Source organism: Antrostomus carolinensis, unplaced genomic scaffold (assembly GCF_000700745.2).
Source record: "Antrostomus carolinensis isolate BGI_N321 unplaced genomic scaffold, ASM70074v2 scaffold9893, whole genome shotgun sequence".
In the NCBI taxonomy this organism is placed as follows: domain Eukaryota; kingdom Metazoa; phylum Chordata; class Aves; order Caprimulgiformes; family Caprimulgidae; genus Antrostomus; species Antrostomus carolinensis.
The window spans coordinates 39,124-53,628 of NW_010307251.1; the positions used below are offsets into that span (position 1 = coordinate 39,124).

At 41.2% G+C, this 14,505-nt stretch overlaps 1 protein-coding gene across 1 annotated transcript in view; it reads right to left on the bottom strand.

Annotated features, from left to right (window-relative positions):
• UNC80 (unc-80 subunit of NALCN channel complex) overlaps window positions 1-14,505 on the bottom strand; it is a gene marked incomplete at its 5' end in the record, with an annotated part of 93,679 nt that overhangs the window by 36,084 nt on the left and 43,090 nt on the right. Inside the window, 11 exons of the mRNA XM_029084350.1 lie at window positions 463-597; window positions 3,267-3,535; window positions 4,323-4,503; window positions 6,889-6,990; window positions 7,398-7,487; window positions 8,407-8,501; window positions 9,189-9,372; window positions 10,174-10,260; window positions 11,577-11,677; window positions 13,190-13,333; window positions 13,861-13,992. Of these exons, the coding sequence (XP_028940183.1) occupies window positions 463-597; window positions 3,267-3,535; window positions 4,323-4,503; window positions 6,889-6,990; window positions 7,398-7,487; window positions 8,407-8,501; window positions 9,189-9,372; window positions 10,174-10,260; window positions 11,577-11,677; window positions 13,190-13,333; window positions 13,861-13,992 (1,520 nt within the window). The remainder of the gene's footprint in view (window positions 1-462; window positions 598-3,266; window positions 3,536-4,322; window positions 4,504-6,888; window positions 6,991-7,397; window positions 7,488-8,406; window positions 8,502-9,188; window positions 9,373-10,173; window positions 10,261-11,576; window positions 11,678-13,189; window positions 13,334-13,860; window positions 13,993-14,505) is intronic.

Here is a 14,505-nt window from a genome sequence, read left to right on the forward strand (position 1 = left end):
TTCAAATTAAAATTCTATTAACTTGTTTTCACTCACTAAAATTTTAAAAAGTAATTAGTGAATATTTCAAAATATGGCTAATCCAGTCTTATAGTTCACATGTTCTAAAACTTGGCATTCAGCTTTTTGTTCCTATTGCTGGATTCTAAGAAGGGATTTTACTTACAAATAATTATTGTTCTTTTATACTCTATTTATAAACAGAAATTTAAAGTGAGACTACATTTACTAGCCTGGATACCAGTGTCCCATTATCTCGGCATCCTGCTCAATCAACTGATGAAAAGAAGCATGCAGAAATAAGTTCAGGGAATGGTTCTGTGCAGCACCAAGTGCAGTAAGCACACGTTCAGTAAGAACCGTGCTGCTGCTCCAGGTGTGTTCTCTTTGTGATCTCTGATGAGGTGCTGGCTGCATACACAGGCTTCCCTGCGCTGAGACTAGGGAATGGCTTTTACTCACAGGGAACTCCAGGAGAGGGGCCACACTTGCAAACAGCTGCAGAATAAAGGGCTTGCGATGCAGAATGTAGAACTGGCGGCACGCAAACTCAATCGCTTGGCGTAACTGTGGGTTGCTTTCATAGTCAGCATATACCTGAGCAAATGGAAAAGGACATGGAAGCATTACTCTTCATTACTCAGGCTCTTAATCTCCTGACCCCAGACCGAATTAACCACAGCCTTGTCATTCCTGAAACGTTTGCCTAACATTTTTAGAGATGGAGACTTGTCCACCCTCCCTGGCAATGCATTTCAGGGACAAATTATCCTTAGAAAAAATGTTTGTTTGTCACTCCCAAACCTTCTTTGCCACGGCTTTAGTCCATTATTTTTTGTCCTATGTATCAGGGGTAGATTCCTTCCCTCTCCTTCCTAGAAGCACTTTACTTCTTTGAACCTGGTTAGTGCTTTACTTCCTTAGTCTTAATCTCTTCCAGTTAATCAAATCCCAGCTCTTTTAGTTCTTTCTCATATGACGTTTTCTAGTCTGTAGTCTCTTCAATAACTGATGGTTTTTGTGCAGTGCCCACAGCTGGACAGAGCCAGCACTTCAAGTCAGGAGTGCTGCTGATGGGACCAGCAGAATTATTACATGTTTCTTTCACAAGATACAGATCTGTGTAGTCATCCCAGAATGGCATTTGAGATATTTTCTTTTTCTTTTTTATCTTTCAGCAGAAGGACACTGTTGATTCATGTTTAGCTTCAGTTTTATAACAACTCCAATATTCTGTACTACAGAAGTGCTACTGAATCAGTTACTTTCCCTTCTGTATTTATGTGGCTGATTATTCATAAGTAAGGACCTACACTTGTCCAACCTGATCAGCATAATCTGTTTTTCTTTCTTTTTTTTTTCAGATGGCGTCTCCAGTTTGTCAAGATAATTTGAACTCTTAGCCTGTCCTCCAACATACTAACAGTTCCACCCACTTTTAAGGTATTTTAAGGTTTTTAGAGTGCTGAACCATGCAGCCAATGTGTTGTCAAAGATGTGGGATTTCTTTCCCAGTTATGTAAACAGTATAAACTGCTAGGAACAACTTCACTGTGCTTCCTCCTTCTGTCCTTTTCCATTGCCTGTCTGCAATTCTCTGCTGGTACAAGTCGTCTGTGGGAGGCTTGGAGTTGGGGTGGGCAGGATTTTCTTGCTTATTTGCTGGCAACAGGTAATGTTGAGATTTTATGGTAGTGCAAAATTCACATTACAGCACAGGGCTCTTGAAGGTTTCTAAAAAATCATTAGTGTGTGAGACCTCTGCAGAGAAGTATTCACTTCTCAGCAGCCTATAGGCTGAAGAGATTAGTATGTCTTTAATAATCAGCAGCTTCTAGCATGCTTACGAGGCCGGTCAATCACCATGGCCTGTTACATTTGCAACATCTAATTACCTTGAGAAAAGGGAAATAACTAACTATATATGCATTTCACCAAGGAAAGTGGAAAAACCTACAAGAAAAAGAGCATGGTGTGTGCACGGATGCATCATGAATTAAGCTATTATCGGCTGGCTCAAGCCCAGAAGTTGTAGAAGAATTTGTTTGTGATGATCACAAACAAACCAGCTGATCTTAGGTGCCCAGAACAGAGATGGGAGGGTCTGCAAAACCAACAAGCCACGCAACATTTGGGTTTTCTTTTGGAATTGCTTTTTTGCCTCCCAAGAATGGTATTTTATTAATTCAGTAGTTGGCAATAATTAGGGAGGGTAGAAAGAATCACAAAAATAATTTCTCTCCATAAGAAAAGTGCAAATAAAGGGAGAGTCCTTCACAGGACTGAATGATTGCCACCAAGTACTTTGAATTAATTTATTTCAAAATGTCTTGTTCCTAATGAATAGACCCATCCACTGCAGACCTGGATCCAATACATACTTACCTAACCATGTAAGGCTGATATTAGAGTTTCCAGTTACTAAAGAGGTTGTTTAGATAGCTAAATTTGTCACTGGTTCTAATTATTGTGCTCTGTTAACTATGTTAAAGTGAACATACACAGGGATATAATGGTCATTGCTTCTTTTACAGAAACAATAGTTTTTTCTGTATTTGCATTAAAATACTAAACCACTATCAACAGATATTGTCTTCAAGCCCTGCAGAAATAATCTTTTTGTCTGTAAAAGAACTATATTGAGGCTTTTTTATATTCAGTATCTAATTTTTCTCAAATGTCAACAGGAAAAAAGGCATAATTGTACACCTCAAAGTGAGAAGAAACTCCACCTCTGGCACTTGCACTGTCATCGCTCATATGAAAAGACAACATATAGTTTTTCATAAATGTTTAATGTTATTATCTGTTGCTATTTAAATTGCAGATAATAGAATTCTCATACTTAAAGAAGTGAATATAATTTAGTTTCAATCAGCAAGCAGCGAATACAGATATTTCAACTATTCCCCAAATTTCAGCCATCCCTGGAGGTAAAAACACTGAGGGAGATCCAAGGTCCAAAAATTTTCTAGAAATTTTTCATTTCTTTGTGGAAGTACATAGTAAGGAAACAGACATTCATTTATTTAACATAAAGAAGAAAAGAAAATGTAGTCATTTACTGAACAACAAAAGGGAATGTAGTCTCAGGAATGCTGATTTGGGCCATCCTACCCGGATGTGTTGTTTGTTTTCTTGGGGCCCCCACAAATCTATGACCTCACCAGGACTCAGCACTTGAAAGTTTCTCCTTTAACAGTCAGTTCTATAACAAAGTGCTTGCTCAGAAGTCTTCCCTCCTATTGTTCATGGAAATGGCTCACCTGCAACATGCTGGGGAGGACCCACTGGTACCCGCTGAGGGAGAAGAGGTGGTTAAAGTGCACAGCTGTGTTGATGACTGTGGCAGCGTACTGCCTCAGCAAGGCACTGTCCTCAGGGTGCAGGATCAGGGCACCGTTGAAGACGTTCAAGAACAGCATGATCTCATCCCCCCAGGGGAACTCGCTGGGCATGCCAAGGAACATCTCCTCCAGCAGCTTAATCCACAAGCTTTTCTGAAGAGTGTCCAGACCAAACAGTTCTTTCCCAGCTGTGGAGAAAAGAGGCAACAGCAATCAACTCTGTCCACCACAGCCAGCCCCACAACATTCCCAGAGGTCAGAGGCCTCTCCAAAGAACCACCTCACAACACTGACCATTGTTGTGCCTTTTAAAAATTATTTCACCCATCCTGTACTTCTGGAAGTATCCACAGGGACTGAGCAAACCGTGACATGAAAATGAAGAATGATGAATATCACACAGCTCATTAAATCTGCTTCCCACTGGTTGGAAATTCTCCTCTTAAAAAGTGAAAGCAGATCTGAGCTTGTACACACATCATCTGCCCCACTTGTTTAATCCCCAAGTCAGGCTGGAAATCCTACTTGACTTTCAGAGCAAAGTTTCTAAAAAGAGGGCTGTTTCTTTATGCCTGCTGCAGAGTTTGCCCAGTCTTCATTGGAAGTCCATTGCTTCCTCAAAGTGGATGGCAAAGGACTCCAAACAGCCCTTTTTAGGTGCTGTTTGTTTTTAGGTGCAGTTATGTTACTGGACACAGTATTCCAGCTGTAGTTTCATGCATAATTTTAATACAGAATTAGAATTCATTCTCATTAGGGTCCAAAGACAAGTAGCTTTGTCTGGAGACTTCTACCAGGAAAAACCTTTGTGCTGCTGTGCTTGCAAACCAACAGCTATGTATCATTTTCCCGAGGAAGAGATGTATCAGCATTCAGTAATGCTACAAATCTGTACATTTCTAAGGCAAATGAAGTGCCTCGCAGAAACCTTCTGGGCCCTGAAAACCACCAGAGGAAGCTATCAAAAGGCCATACCTTGGGGGTCGCTGAAGAGTGAGAACTCAGCATCAATGGCACTTCGGGGAAAGGAAGGCAAGCGGAGGAGGTCTTCCTGAAGCATAGATACATGGGACTGCTTGTGGGCAGTAGGGATTTTCTGTGTCAGGGATATGAGGAACAACACCCGCCCCACCTCTTCTAGCTTGCGGGTGAACACCTGAGAGATAAAAAGAGACAAAGATTAGAATCAGTCTGATCAAAAACTTCTTTACAATGTATATGCACTATTCTAGGTTAGCTTCCATGGCTTTCTCTGATGGGAGGGATGCTGCACTCATAGCCCAGAGAAAACTGTTGAAATTCACAGGGTTAGTGCTGCACCTTTCTGCTAGAATTTGTGTGACCACTGTTATTCAGCCCAGCTCCGCAAAGATGGATCATGTTTGTAAAAGAGGTTTCAACACTTTCTATTTCAGCCTTGTGGAGGAGCCCGAGTGGTTGTTAAACACTTTGCAGATGTGCCATGTGGTCTTTTGTAGATTAATGTAAGCTTTGCCAGTGTGAGACCCAAGGCAGTCAGAGGCCAACCAACGCCAAACTGAAAGCCAAACAGTTACAGTTGCTCTCTGCAAGGTCTTAGACTATAGTCAACATGAGGTTGGAATTGTTATCTTCCTTCTGAATTGAGGCTGGCTCATGTCTGGCAACAGAAAGTGTATGTATAGTTGCAAAAGAAAAGTCATAAAACAAAGCAGAGCAGATTGGGAGTTACTGCAAATGAGCAAAGTCCTGCTGACTTCAGTTTATTGCTTCTGGTTTACACCAGCTGGGAAACTGAGATCCATTTACCAGCTTCCTTTGAACTTCTGACTGGTAGAACTAGTCAAGCTAGCTATTTTATTTTGATGCTAAAAGTAACCATAAGGCAGTGATACTCAATAGTAGAAGCAACTGTCTTCAGAAGCAGTTTTGAGACAGCTCTTAACTACTGGGATGAAGCCAAAACGTGAAGCATGTGGCTTAACATGTGACAAAGCTCAGCTTCCCACGTCCTGCAGTTGCTGTCACCTTGCTCTGAAGTACACCCATTTTAGAATTCGGTGCTCAAGCAATCAACAGCAAAGAAAGTACTGTTCCATGGATTGCTGTTCTGTGCATAGACTCTACAGTGCTGTTTTCTTTGCTGAAGTTGGATGTTGTCCAGCAACTTCTTGCATGACTTCAGAGAGGCTGGTAGATGCTTGATTTTAAGTTTTGCCTTAGAAATATTTTGGCCTCCAAGTACTTTAAACAGAAAAATGGGGACTGTAAAATAACACCCTGACAAAACTGGATTGGCCATTTTAATATTTTGGGGTCACGCAGGACATATCAAACTCATTTATTTGATATGTGGGACACATGTCCTAGAACCATAGAGAGAATAATTTCTGCCAGAGAAGCAATCAAAATGATTCCAAGTAATTTCAGATTTTTATAGACTTTCTACTGACAGATGCAGCACATGAAATATTTCCCTATTCTGTATCATACACTTATGAGACAGCATTAACTATATTCTCCATTTAGCTGCTAGTCTCTCTTAAGCAGCTTTATAGCTGCTTTTTGGAACCATTCCTGATATTTTCCTGTCTCTGCACTCAACTCTGCACACTGCCAGGGACACAACTACAGTAGCTGCTTTTTGGCTAGAATACTACAACTGTTAATATCAAACTCATACAGTTTAACCATATTCCCCCTCCTTTTTATTCCGGCTTATTATCATCCTTTGCAGATACAGCTAGAGCAACTTTCCTCTAAACACTCAACCCTGGGCTACTGAGACAAATTTGCTTTTGTGGAAAACAGAGCATGTGGCTTCTCTGGGTAGAGTGAGCTCAATACCATTGTTTTACTGTCTAAAGCAATGATACTTGTAGGGATTTGCAGCACATTGAAGGCAACACCCTGCCACTTAAATTAGAATTTAATTCCTAAGGGAGAACTCCTGGAGCTGCAGAGCATTAGGCAAGATTGGAAAAATGAACAGGTCATGAGGCTGGAAGATATTGAGGACAGTGCTTTTCTGAGAGCAGATATTCCCCTGACAAAACAATTGCTACTGTTGTGCCTCTGGGGGTGGCTATGGTAAAAGTCTAGCATCTGAGAGCGGGGTGAGGAAGAGAATGCAGGTAACATTCTCTACAGTGAGAGGACAGAGAAGTTCGAACAGATAATTCCTGCTCCACAGCCAGATGGACTTGCAAAGAAAAGGTTTTAAATGTGTTCCTAAAGAGCCAGAGGTCATGTTAAAGAAAGGAATAAGCAACTTCTGAAGCTAAGGCAACTAAAGCTCTTCTGGTCAAGTGTAGGAGAATACAAAATGATACACCTAAAAGAAGTTGGTTGGAGAGAGCAGGATGGAATTCACACTGCATTGACTCTTCTTAAAATACCATACACCTGTCCAGTGGCACCAGGGCAGACTTCATGCCAATTGCTACTTCTCCAGCAAAGCCCTCTATCTGCATGCAGCATGAGTGAAGGCCTTAAAAGGGAAAAGAAAGCTTTATTTACAGGGTTTGTTTCTGGGCAGAGGTGTTTGGTGACAGTAAGATACCTGCTTCTGAATGAGCTCTTGACCCTTTTCTGGATGCATCTGCACCAGGTTGAGCTGGGGAGAAACTGACCTCCGGAAAGGATAAATGTCACGGACGTAGGTCTGCCAGGAAAGGAAACAAGTGCATTTTAAACAAATGTAATTGGAACAGCATCACTCAACAGGATGCAACAAAAAGCCCTTCAGCCCTTTCTGAAGCTTTTGAGTAGGGGCTTTCAGGCAGTGTCAGGCATCATGGAAGAGCATAAAGAGAAGAGAAATTTGCTCTTTTCTAAGAAAACTAGACATTAATGACTTAATGACATAAGAGCAGGGGACTCCGCTTCTGCCAGTTCCCTCTGTCAAACTCCAATCTTTCACCACACACAACAAAACACCCAAGATGTTGGTGCCCACAGGACAGAATTCTGTCTGTTTATGGGCTGCTTGTTCTCCTTTAGATAACTCTGATGTCTAAAAAGGGACAAGATGGAAAGAACCAAGGCACCTGGGCCTGACCTTTGCCTTACCTTGTTGTAATGAATAAGATTCCATCGCTTATCCATTAAAAAGTAATGAGAAGACTGTGTTTCAGGTATGTTAAAAAACTCCAAACACTCCTGAAGTGGAAGAAAGAAAAACATTCTGTTACTTATTAGCTGCTTGTCTAGGACCATAACATCCAAAAGAATATCCAGCTAATAATGTGTAAAGGTACAGACCTGCATGCCTTAGTCAGGCTGGTACACTCTTCTGCCATTTATTCCTAATTTATTTTTTTAATCATAAAGTATATGAATATGTTCATGATAGTCAAGGCATGCTGACATCACAGTCCTGAAGACTGGTTACTTACTTCAATGTCTTCATATCGCACATATGTGTCTGGCTATATAAGCCACATGGGTATTGTGGCTTCCATGTCCACACTATGTATTTATCAAACTTTAATGATAGGTGATGTACAGAGACACCAAAGTTCCAGTCCTTCAAAGCACTGAGATGTGTGATTCCCATTAAAATTTAACATAGTTGCACAAACCAAAGGCTTTTACGAATCTGTTTCCTGTGGGGCTCAGTTAAGGCCATGCAGGAAATCTTTGGCACAAGGAGGAACTGATCTCACAACTCCTAGATCTCAAGATATCATGATGGCCACTGAACCATTATTTCCGCTCTAATCTTGATCATACTTCTTAGTCTTTAGTGTTGATAAAACCAAACATTTAAATTATGTATGTATTTATCCAAAGGACAGTACACAGCAAATACTAAACAAACTGCAGTGTCTTCAAATGTAGTTGCATTTGTGGGGTTCTGGCTGTCTGTAAGGTCAGGGCATTTCTATTATCCTTTAATATGGGATACTGTTTCTTGCAGCCTAGCTCTCCGCATACAGAGACAGAAATGCCTGTCACAGCAAAACTTCTCTCCCCCACACTGAAACAGAACAATTGGGCAGGATGTATTGCTGGCATAGAGGTATGGCAGGTAAATGCACTATTAAGCAGCTTGTCCAGTTCAAAAACTCACTCCTACCTTCAGAAGAGCCTCAAACTGTGTGTCCTCATGGACTGGTAACTGAGTTGGGATGTCACATTCATTCTGTCCATGCACGACAAGGGTCTTTGTGCCTAAAGGAAGAAAAGCAGTTGCGTTCTCCCTGGCCTCTTTAATTAACTCAATTTCAAAAGACTGCCCATGGAGGAAAATTGATAGTTAAAATTCATTTCTGGGCGGACAGACAATGCCAGTCCTGTCTGGAATCCATTATGTAGTGTTAGCATAGTCTCACACTTTCACTGTTAATGAGAAATCGATCTGTTCCTAAAGGACTGAGCTGGCTTTAGCAGCAACTGTCACTCTAAGGAAGTAACAAACCTAAAAGGTCAAATCTGGGTTTTGGCAAGATATCTCTTGCCTGACTCATGACGTCCTAGGCTGACAACATGCTTTTCTTGGGCTCTCTCGAGACTTAAATGAGAAATTGCATCAAATCAAACTGAATCTGAATAGTAGAGTCTTACAATGATCATCCTGCCAGCCTTTCACAGCCCAACTGGCACAAAGCTCTGGGTTGAAAAGACTGCTCTAATTCACATTTTGTTTGCTTCTTTGAGAGCTCTTAAAGCAGCTTTCTGAATCTCAGGGAATTAGAGGTGGAATTTACTGACCGCATCCTCAACTCAAGGAAAACTAACTTGGAATGTGCAGCCATTTGTAGCAGATCTTTTTCTGATCCAGTTCTGATGGATCTCATTTTCGGTAGAGGGGGTCATGAACTTGGAAGTGAAGTAGATTTAAAGACTCATTTCTTATACCTGGCATTGAGGCAGTCACCAGCAGCTTCACTTCACATTGTTCCTTCTTCATAGTCTGTTTGAGATCCTTGAAGAACAGCCCTTCTACATAACCTACCACTTCCCAAAGGAAGGTAAGTGTGGCAGAAATGGCATCCATGCCCCATTCACACGGAGTGCGTACAAAATACATGATCAGTCCTACCTGCAGGTAATAAGTAAGAGGAGTATCAGGTTATACACACTCTTCACTGTGCAGAGCATAGTATAAACACTGAACAAGAATAATGTTGTTCTACCTTTCTTCACTGAGAGCGATAAACTCATTAAACTTGCATCCTGAAAGTTTATACATGCTACAGAACAATCTTCCTATACTATTCTTCCTTTTTCTGGAGAGAATGAGGGGTGGGGGCAAAAAGTACTTTTGCAGCCCAGCCTTAAAAGCCATAGCAGATGAGGAAAAGGGAGAGCCTCTGTAGTAAGAGAATTCCTACGCCTTCTGCTCTCATGTGCTGCCACACAAACAACTCACAAACAACAGAGGGCTCCTACAGTAGCATACATCTTGTCTCTTTTTTCGTCTCCTAACTGAAAGAACTGCAGCAAATGCATTTTCCACAGTGTAGAAAGAAGCCACTAGATTTGATCCAATAGGACTGTCCAAGAGCAAAGGACTTTTGAATCAAAATTAAGTAAAATAAAGGTTTGTGGCACTGGGATCCTTCTATTGGGCTACAACTCATTGTCCCTGGTTCAATTCAGAAATCCATGACAGGTTGCTTAGGGATTTAATAAAAAGTTAAAGGTTCCTTTTCCTCTTCCTAGAAGGAATGAAAGGCTGGTGTAAGCTTGGTGACTTGCACCCACAGCCAGAAGCAGATATGAGCTATAAAGGAAGAGTTAAGAGCATTTATTTCCTTGCAGATTGTGACATTAACCTCTTAGGATACACATAGGCAGAGGTGAGACTCTGGGCTGCACAGTGGACCCACAAGCTACTCACCAAGTAGTTAAAGAGGATATGAGATGTCTGGGCAGGGAAGTCTCCAATGTTCAGCAAAAGCTTCCTTAACATATACATCAGCTCATCCTGGAAGAAGAGCAAATGGTTTTTCTTTCCTTCACAAAATGGAGATTGGATTTCTCCCTTTTGTCCTCCCTGGTGTTGTTTATTCCCATTGTTCCATACTCCCTTGTTCAGCTCTGGTACATGAAGCAGAACTATATGCTTGTGACTGCTCCCACATTTCCCCAAACAAGGTTCAGGGCACGGCACCCAGGTAAATGTCTGTCTTTTTTTTATCTGAGACAGGTCAATACCTCCTATTGCAATTTGTACTGACTCTAGCATCCTGATTCTGCACTCCTCTCCCTGTGATAACCCCTGTGTGGCTTATCAGAACAAATGACTACCTAGATGACCTGTGAAAGTTAGTTCAGCTCAAGTCAATAGCTGTGGCTGCTGGGTAGGAGGGCAGAACCTTATTTTTCTTCCTTTAGAGGCTGCCTGCTTTAATGTAGACAAATACATTTCTTATGGTTGGAAAGGGGTGTAGAGGGGAAGGCATCTTACTGTCAGCTAAGGACAGACATATTGTATCATAAATTTATTCTGTGGTCCTCATCTTCTTAACCCACAGCAGATTTGAGCTAGTGTTATGGGCATGAATATGCATAGGAAAACCCATGCCAATGGGTTTTTTACACCTCCTGAAAGCTTCCAAGGAAATACACCTGTCCTCTGTGTTCTGTACTCATGGTTGCAGTAGGGCAATGAAGAGACAGTAAAACAGCAGACTATGATAGCTCAGAGGCCTCTGAGGCTGGACAATGTATAGCTCCCTTCTCAAAGATACTTAACAAACAAAAGCGACTCTCTGAACTGTAATCAGTCCTTAGGTAGTGGCTTGGAAGATGAGGACAGTTATATTATTGATATTGTAACAGTAAGCATGTACTTGAGAAGGTGGTACGGAGAGTCTCACTGCCTTTCATCCAGTCAAAACTGGTATGCCTTTGTTCTATAGAGCTTAGCCATGGCACTAGAAAGTGGTCTAATAAGCCAAGGAGAGACAAGGCCACCCCCACCTTCAAAGAAATCTGAACAGAGTGGCATGGGTGGAGGCAATATTGCCTGTGTTAGGTAGAAAGGCTTGTGCTTCACTAAGCATCTGTTCAAAGCTTGGCTTAGAGCAAGTCAGATCCTTAGTGGTGGTAAATAGCTATGTCCCGTTTACATCAATGGACAGAGATTGAAACCAACAGATGATACAGCCTAAAAGACTTTAAGCTATATTATAATAGCAAATGATGTTCTCCAGTGATGCCCAGAGAGTGATTCTGCTTGCAGCTGTGCTCTACTGCCCTAAGCAATACATACACTCACTGGGGAGAGGAAGAGTTTACCTGTCGGTTGCTGATTGTGAGCTTCTCAAGGAAATGGCGCAGAACTGTAGAGGGGTCTTCAATTAAGCAGTTCCACAGGACCTGCTGAGCAACAGCGCTTACTGTAAACCAGACAGAAAACAAGGTCAGAACCATCTCCCTTGGAAAAGCCTCAAACTTGTACACTTAGATGCAAATGTTCTTAACCTTCTACCTCAATTCTCATGTTTTGTACAGGTGTACATGTACACAGGACCCTCTTTGAGGCACGAGGATTCCTGGTCACCAGTGTACTCATCTCAAGCAATAATAACAGGTCTAATATTTGAACCTTTCTTAACTACTAGTGATATGACAGGAAGCACTTCACCACTGTTGTCAGAGGAATAATAAAGAAATAACTATTTGGATTCATAACTCCAGATGGTCAAATCTGGCAATTAAAAACCCCATAATTTCATGTACATTTTTGTTCATGCATAGAAGTTCAATTTCATGGTGATTCATTGATTTTATCTGGTATTGGTGAACAGTACTAGACAGTCAGCAGGGAATTGTGTTGATGATCAACTCCCCAAAGTGTAACTAATTGCAATCCTCTGAAGATTAACAACAGAGAATTATTCATTATTTTGTTTTCAGTACTCAGTTCCTGATCACAAAATGACACGAACATTATTTAAGTGGCTGACTACATCCACCCAAAACTGAATACAAACTGTAACAGAAAGTTAAATGTGCAATTAGCTGATATGATGAGTGATGAGAAAGGAAGGAAGGGCAACAGTCCACCATCTATAAACATTTTAGAGAAAGAAGTACAGAAAAATGCATTATTTCTTTACAAATACATCACAGACCATAACCAAAATGTTCAAACTGTATATAGGTGGCTTTCCATTTGTCATAGGATCAAAGAAATGTTGGTGGGAATAGACCTCTGGTGGTCTCTAGTCCAAGCCCTGCTTGAAGCAGGGCTGTCACCAGCACCAGATTATGTCAACCATGGCTTTGACTAGCCAAGGCTCGATAACTTCTGTGGATAAAGAATCCACAGAAATTGCACTATGCTTCTGGTCATGAAGTTCCTTCCAAATATCTAACCTAAACATCCCAAGTTGTAACCTCTAAGTTAGAGTTCTTCTAATTGTGTTTTCTTTTTATCACACAAAACAAACCCAGCTTCTGCAATTGCTACTCATAGAACATCTGTTTTAGGCCTCTTACCATCTCTGTATTCCCCTGCTAGACCCTTTTCAGCTTCTCAACATCCTTCTTCAATCAGGGGCTTTTTTAGGGCCCCAAAAGAGCAAAAAACCCTCAAAACCAAACACAAATCATGGAGAAAAAAAGGAAAAACCCTAAAAAGTCATATTTCTGTTGTGAACCTACTTGCAAATAGTTTGTGAAGATTTAAGAGATTATTCATTAACTTTTAAACAAACATATACTTATAACAATATATAGCACATAATACTTCTAGGAAGCATGAACTATGAGCAAATAGAAGGTTGTGTTACACCTCTTGTCCACTTTAGTTAGGGCACCTAACAAATGTAAACCATTGTTCAAAGTGCAGGCAGGTTCTGCCACCCTTGAGCAAGAATCCCTTGAAGTTTAATTTCTGTCAGTACCAGCTACTCCATCCTCCCGGACTTCTCCATCTTCCATCAGATGGACAATAGGGAGCACTGCTGCACAGATGCATGCTGGAAACACAGCTTGAGGCGGTTGTGGCACATGATGGTTTGGAGTATGCTCTGTAGTGTGTTCTTCATCTGGAGCAGTAAGAAGAGTAGAAGGTAAGTGTTGGTGAATAAGCTGTGGTATTATCCAGGCAGGTTAGATAAACATTTATGTTAGATGCTGTACAAACAGAAAAAAATGACAGGCTGGCTGATCACTGTGCAAGCACGGCAGGTTTACTGCTATCTCCAAGAAGAAACTGAGGCTCCAGACAACTTATTGATCAATAATTTTCATTGTAAATATATATTTTTTTCAATTTACATTTCTTTTCTTGTAGGGAACCCATTTACTTTTTGATGAAATCCCATTTCATTAGCATTTTTCAGCTAGAGTGCTCTCCATGGCACTACTTGCTAAATGAAACAAGAGAGGTAAGGGAAGACATTGTGACAGCAGGGGTGAATAAAATAATGCAGGGTAGTAATTTATTATGAAGTGGCTCAAGTCTGGGAATACATTCACCAAAAGAAAATGCCACCAGCTTTATAGGTCAACAAGAAAGGCTTCCAGTGAATGAAATCCTAGGAAAGGATATTCCAAAGTGAAGTCAACCCACCTTCTGCACTGACTGCTGACCGCACTGACCAGACCGAGCCACGGCGGAAAGAATAGTTCCTATGAGATGTACTGGAGGTGCAGGAAGGACTCACAGAGAGGCGGCGGGAGGCCAGGTTGGCAACTTCTTCTACTGACAAAGAGAACAGGAAATGTCAATCCAGATCTAACTGACAGACTTAAGGGGACTTTCTGAAGGATAGCACTTAAAACCAAACTGGAACATTGACAATTCAACTCAGATAACATTCAAAAGGCACAATTTAAAATCCATAAAGATCAGTCAGATAGATAACTCGCTCATGCTTTGGGAACCAGCAGAGCATCGTTCCATAAGAGTGTTCAGTGCTTTGGTGAGTCACGTTGTAACTGAGTCAGCTCTATACTTCTTTTCATCTACATCCCGTTAACCAGCATGGTTGCTGGTGCTTCGTTTTTCCTAATAACTGGGATTTACGTTCACAGATTTCCCAATATCTGTTTAGATCTGAACATCACTGTACTCACCTAATGGCACATACCTTGGAAGGTCTTTAATGAAATCTCTGTGCTCCGTTAGCCTGGACCAATGAAAATCCTCACCCAAAGACTAAGACTTATGCTGCGTAACTCTGGCCATCTGAAAGTTTGGCACCGAGGTTGACCT